Raw genomic sequence first — 6,683 nt, 5'->3', positions numbered from 1 at the left:
ATGATATTTACAAATGATATATCCAATAATCAAAATATATGGGGAATTTCTACAATCCAACACCAAAAAGCAAATAATCCAATTTAATGGGCAGAAGACTTCAAGACATTTTTTTTTTCAAAGAAGACATACAGATGACCAACACACATATGAAAAGATGCTTGACATCACCAATCATGAGGGAAATGCAAATCAAACACACTAAGATATCAACCTACACCTGTCAGAATGGCTGATATGAAAAAGACAAGAAACAGCGAGTGCTGGCAAGGATGTGGAGAAAAAGAAACTCTCCAAAACTGGTGGTAGGAATGTAAATTGCTGCAACCACTATGGACAACAGTATGCTGTTTCCTCAAAAAACTAAAAATAGAAATACCATAAAAGGCAGTAATACACAGTGGTTATTTAAACAAAGAAAACATAAACACTAATTCAAAAAGATGTATACTCCTTTATGTATACTGCAGCTTTATTTACAATAGTCAAGGTATGGAAGCAACCTAAGAGTCCATCAATAGATGAATGAATAAGGATGATGTGGTGTATATATATATATATACACAAGAGAATATTATTCAGCCTTTAAAAAGAATGAGATCTCACATTTGCAACAACATAAGTATATTATGCACAGTGACATATGTCAGGCAAATACCATATGATTTCACTTACATGTGGAATCTAAAAAAAAAAACAGAAACAAAAATATAACCACAAATACAAAGAATAAACTAGTATTTGCCATAGAGGAAGGAAGGGGGGATGTGTACAATAGGTAAAGAAGAGTGGAAGACACACGTATCTAGTTATGGAATGTATAATTCACAGGGATGGAAGGTAGGACACAGGGAAAAGAGTCAATGGCGTTGTAATAGTGTTATAATATGGTAGCTACACTTGTGATGAGTAAAGCATAATATGTGGAGTTGTTAAATCACTATATTGTACACCTGAAACTAATTTAACATTGGGTATCAACCATACTTCAATTAAAAAAAAAGGAAAAGAAAAAGACTTTAAAAAAAGGACAGAAAAATTTTCCTTAAGCAAAATTCCCCAATTGCACTTTTAAATCATTAACAACAGCTGAATACTATGATATTCGTACCTGCATGGGATCATAGGAACATGAATATTTTGGCCTAGAATAGGGGAAGGCAAAGGAAAATGGGTTCAAAATGACTTTTTAGTAGTCACTTGTATCTGTTTCCTATTGTTGCTGTGACAAATTACCAAAAAATTTGTGGCTTAAAAACAAATTTATTATCTTCCAGTTCTAGAGGTCAGAAGTCTAAAATGGGTCTCATTGGGCTACATCCCTTTCTGTAAGCTGTAAGTGAGAATATATTTTTGCCTTATCTAGCTTCCAGTGCCTTCCTGTATTCCTTCACTGGAGGCTGGTGGAGGCTTTCCTAAAACATCACTCTGAAAATGACTCTTCTTATTAAGGGCTCTTGTGATTGCATTGGACTCACCTGAATTGTATATACATTCCATAGGGTAATCTATTTCAAGCTCAGCTGATTATCCACTTTAATTCTATCAGCAACTTTAATTCCTCTTTGCCATGTAAGAAACTTGATACTCACAGTTCCAGAGATTACTTTGTGGGGCCATTATTCTTGTTACCACACTCTACTCCCTGCCCCCCAAAGATTCACATCCATTTCACATAAAAAAATATACTCAAGGGGACTCCCATAAAAAAAAAATATACTCAAGGTCCCCAAAGATCTCCTCTCATTAAGTATCAACTCATCCCATAATTTCATCTAAATCTCATCAGCTCAAAAGTTCCAAATTTCATCATCTTCATCATCTAAATTAGGTATGGTTGAGACCCTAGGTAATTACCTATCTTGGGCATAATGTAATTACCTATTTTGGGCATAATTCTTCTCCATCTGTGGACCAGTAAAATTAAACAAATTATACGTTCCTCAAAGTGTATAATGACAGAAGGGCATAGGTAACAGTTAATAGTTACTCCAGTTCAGAAAACAGAAAATGGAAAATGAAAACAGTCATATGTTCCAAGAAATCTAGAAATCCAGGCAGGAAAAGTCTGCTTGCTTTCAAGCCTGGGTTTGGAGCTCCACCCCCAAGCTCCAGGCACTGTCTCATGAGCCATCTTTCCTTTTGCATGAGAGGGTAGTACATGTTTTTAGCTAAGTAGTTTTTTCAGTTGTTTCTTGCTTTAGAATTGTGGAGTACAACAGGTTTCTTTTCTATCATTCTCTCTGTCCCTTCCAATTCAAGCTGGTAATAATTTCTGCCGGTATAACATTCTCAAGAACCTTTTGAGTGCCTTGTGTATGTCACAGGGATTATCTCTCCTATACAAAGGGCTGCTTCAGAGTTCTTTCCTGGGTAATCTCATCTCTATTCCAGACTTCTGCTGAGATGTCTGGGAGTTCCATGAACCACATGCCTAATCTCTTTAAAGAACCTGCTGCATGACTGAATATTCTTGCCTATTAATTCTTCCAAAGCACTAGCAAAAAGGCTGTCCTGTGACACCACTGGCTTTCTCTCTAGAGCACACTTTCCTAATGACTTTCCTTTTTTTGAGCCCCTTTTGGCATCTGAATAGGCTGAGAATTTTCCACATCACCAAGTTCTAGTTCCTTTTTGCTTAACAGTTCTTCCTCCCATCTATCTCATTCCTCTCATATTTTATTATAAGCTTAAAGAAGAAATGAGACTGTGCCTTCAACTCCTTGCCTGGAAATCTTCCCAGTTACATAACCACGCTTATTATTTACAAATCCTTTTTTATGTATAACTGCAGGACACAACTCAGCTAAGTTTTCTGCCACTATATAACAAGGATTCTCTTTCCTCCACTTTCCAATATCATCTTCTTCACCTCATTTCTTTCTGAGCCCTCATCCATCAGTGACATTAACATTCATATTTGTACCAGCATTCCTTTACAATTATTTAGGTATTCCACACAACAACGTATATCTTCACCATGCTCCTCACTTCCTCCTGAGACTTTGATAGCAGGGTTGTCAACATTCATATTTCTACTAACAGTCTTTCCAAAGCAATCTAGGCTTTCAACATCACGCTTTTTTTTCCAGCCTCTGCCTACCTTCCAGTTCCAAAACAACTTCCATGATTTTAGTTACTTGTTACAACAGCACTCCACTCCCAGGTTAAAAAACAACAACAACCTGTGGCCTTCAGGGTTCAACGGAAGAATCAGGACCATCAGGAGATACGTAATGACAGATTTGTTGCAAGGAAGTAACTCGCTCAACTGTGGGAGTTGGCAAGGCAAGTCCATTATCTGTAGGGCAGGCAATTACAGGGCTGGCTGAAACTTTGGAGCACAAGCTGAAGCCACTGCCCACAGGAAGAATTTCTTCTTTTTCTCAGGGAAAACTCAGATCTGTTCTTAAGGCCTTTTGACTTATTAAATCAGGCCCACACAAAGCATCTGGGATATTCTCCCTATTTTAAGGTTAGCTAATTAGCAACCTTAATTCCATCTGAACCTTAATTCTTCTTCACAAAATGGCAGAACATCTTCACAGATTCCAGGAATTAGGACCCAGAAATCTTTAAGGGGCCATTTATTCTGCCTACCATACTGTTCTATCTAGCATTTCCAAAATTAAGAGGCGCCTGGAACTTGAGATAAGTTTTCTTTTGGCTAACTAATAGTAATATACAATGTATTTTCTTTCAAACCCCTTAATAAGCACAATGTCATCATCCAAAGGCAAGTAGATATTAGCACGTTGTGCCACCAAAAGCTCCATATGCCTGGAATTTGGAACTCACTTGAGAATTACTCTGCAATCCTTGAGAATTACAGTTGCAATTACAACTGCAAGCAATATACTACTCAGTACTAGAATCTTTAGAGTATCTAGGAACATCCTCAACACAGTCAATCTGGGTATAGCAAATCTGCCCAAACTCTTGTCAGGATTGTAATTTAAGTTACATGTAAGTAAGAACCCTTAAATCTTTTCAACATTAATTTAGATGAGAAAGAATTCATAATAAAGAAACACTTTCCTGAGGTGACGTATGTATTTCAGAGTAAAAATCTAATGATTCCAAGTGTGATTTTTTAAAAAATAAATAGCATGAAAATATATACATTGCTGCCTACTGATAAAAGAAAAATCCAAACAGAGCTCAGAAGAAACTGGACATGGGTATATACAAATTGATTCCACTCAAAACTCATAACGGGTTGTACAAAAGTCGTAGGTGTGTTACTAAAAAAACTAGGAATTCCAGTAATTTTAAAATGAAGTACGTTAAAAGAATAAAACATTCTTATATATTATGTAGTCAGTAAAACAGTTTCAAAATTAGAACTGTTTATTCTAAAAGGTTAATTTTCATACTATCCTTTAGGAATGAGTATGAAAATTTTAATCAGAAATATGCATTTAATCAGAAATATGCATTTCCTGATATAAAATTTTTGCTGATTATACAATAATTGAAAAAATAATCAAACAAGTCAACAAAGCAGAGTAAATTTACGATGGCAAATATAGAGGAGGAAGTAAAATTAAAATTACCACTCGACTAAAAAAAGGGGGGGGAGGAGACAAAACTAATGTTAAAGGAAACAGGAAAGTTTCAGATACCTAAACTATTGTGGAACGTTGTTGCATTTCCCTCTGACTTCCTCCCAAGGTCCTGGTTTAGAATATTGGGGAAGATGGGCTTCAAGAACTTAAACTCATTGTTCCCTGAATCTCCCGTCAANCTTCGTTTTCAGCCTGGGGGTCCCCAAGTCCGTGACGGTGATGGTGATGTTGTACTGGGCTCTTGTCTCTCTGTCTAGCGCCCCATTTGATACCAGCGTATAGAAATTCTCTTCTGATGGTTTCAGGAGGAAGGGGAGATCATCTTGGATGGAACAAGTCATCCTTCCGTTGTCCCCTGAGTCTCGGTCTCGAATTCTAAACAGGGCCACTTCTGTCTCCAGAGAATTTTCAGGAATGGGGCTGGTGAGTGATGAAATAGTTAGTTCTGGGAAGTTATCGTTAACATCCACTACCTCAATGGAGACAGAACATCTTCCAGAAAGTCCCCCACCATCAATCGCATCGATTTCCAGCTCATATGAAGATATTGTCTCAAAATCTAGTTTTTTAAGTAGTCGAACTTCTCCTGAAAGGTTGTTTAGCTCGAAAGTTGTGCTTATTTCTTGGGAACTATAAAAATAGTATGAAATTTCCCCATTTGTCCCAGTGTCTAAATCTCTAGCAGAGACTTTGACTACGAGCGTACCTACAGGGCTGTTTTCTGGAACCTGCACCTGGTAGAGTGTCTGTACAAACTCAGGAGCATTGTCATTGACGTCCAAGACCAAGATGCGAACCTGGGCGGTGCCAGACCGGGGTGGAGAGCCGCCATCCAGCGCTGTGAGGGTTAAGCTGAGTTCGGCCTGCTTCTCACGATCCAGCTCTTTGTCTAGTACTAGCTCTGGGTATTTCCTGCCATCCCCCAAGGTGCGGGTAGAAACATGGAAATGAGAATTGGGACTGATACTGTAATTTTGGATGTTGCTGTTGCCCACGTCCAAGTCCTGGGCTTTTTTCAGAGGAAACACGGTCCCAGGAGGACTAGTCTCTGCGATTTTCAGAGTCATTTCTCTTTCAGGAAACTCAGGAGAATGATCGTTTATGTCTCTCACCAGTAGCTCAGCTCGAAATATTCCCAGTGGTTTTTTCAGTAACACTTGGAAATGCATTACACATGGATCTATGGGGCCGCACATCTCCTCCCGATCCAGTTTCTCATTCAGTATCAATTCCCCGGTCTGCAGATCAAGCTGCAAGCGGTCTTCATTATCCTCAGAGACCACGCGGGCTTCCCGCGCTGCTAGCTCCCCAACTTCCAGCCCCAGGTCCTTGGCCAGGTTGGCCACAAATGAGCCACTCTCTGTTTCCTCCATCACGGAATAGCGACGGGATTGCCAGCCTGCCAGAGCCACTCCCAACACAAGAAAGAGAATCAGGACTTGCCTTTGTTTAGGAAAACACTCGTCCCCGACCTCCATCTTTAATTCCACAAATGTCTTTCCAGAAACAGGACTCAGCTCTACCGTAGAGACGGTGATAGATCCCTTAGTCGGTAACCCGTCCGGAAATGACGGTGAGTAGCAAGACTTAACAGTTCCCGAACTCTGCTTACAGGCTTTGGTCTTCAGCTGTAGATCTGGATCAAGTNATGCCTTAGCCTGCAGCGCCACCATGCGTTATTTTCGAAAATAGTTGCTACAATTTTATTCCCTCTAGATAATCTAGCGGGCTACTAGGAGTTTGGAAATGGTTTGGAGGATATGATGTATTCAGAACATCACGCAATTATATTTGTTCATTCCTTTGTTAAAAGAAGTGTTATTGGTATCTATGTACTAAGTTTTGAAACAGATAACTGAGCAACTCAAACATGGTCCCTGCTTTTTAAAACCTTTAGTCTGGTGAGGTGCTCAGAAAGCTGAGAAGTGAAAGAAGACAACAGTGATAAGTCATCTTATAAAAATAACAGTATATACTTACCTGATTTCTTAAAATTCCCTCATCAAAAAGGATAGGATTAATTCTTCTAGATTTTCTTCAAATTCTAGGCAGTGTATACACAGAATTCTGGTTTCATTGGTTGAATAATATCAAAGAAAAAGCTACTAGTTCCAG

The 6,683-nt window shown here is 38.7% G+C and overlaps 1 protein-coding gene across 1 annotated transcript; it reads right to left on the bottom strand.

The window, feature by feature from the left end:
* Nucleotides 1-435: 435 nt before the first annotated feature.
* LOC144235351 (protocadherin beta-15-like) lies at nt 436-6,046 on the bottom strand. Its single transcript, XM_077768903.1, has 2 exons — nt 4,748-6,046; nt 436-495 (listed from the first exon to the last, which is right to left on the bottom strand). Exons 1-2 carry the CDS (start codon nt 6,044-6,046, stop codon nt 436-438), a joined length of 1,359 nt encoding a protein of 452 aa, XP_077625029.1.
* Between the last annotated feature and the right edge of the window lie 637 nt (nt 6,047-6,683).

This window comes from Crocuta crocuta, unplaced genomic scaffold, assembly GCF_008692635.1.
Source record: "Crocuta crocuta isolate KB4526 unplaced genomic scaffold, BGI_CrCroc_1.0 scaffold64, whole genome shotgun sequence".
NCBI classification, from domain to species: Eukaryota; Metazoa; Chordata; class Mammalia; order Carnivora; family Hyaenidae; genus Crocuta; species Crocuta crocuta.
This window is presented reverse-complemented; position numbering and strand designations above follow the sequence as displayed.

What these genes read in the sequence shown, in the direction of transcription:
- LOC144235351 (XM_077768903.1), bottom strand. Translation starts at nt 6,046, where the DNA reads ATGGAGGTCGGGGACGAGTGTTTTCCTAAACAAAGGCAAGTCCTGATT.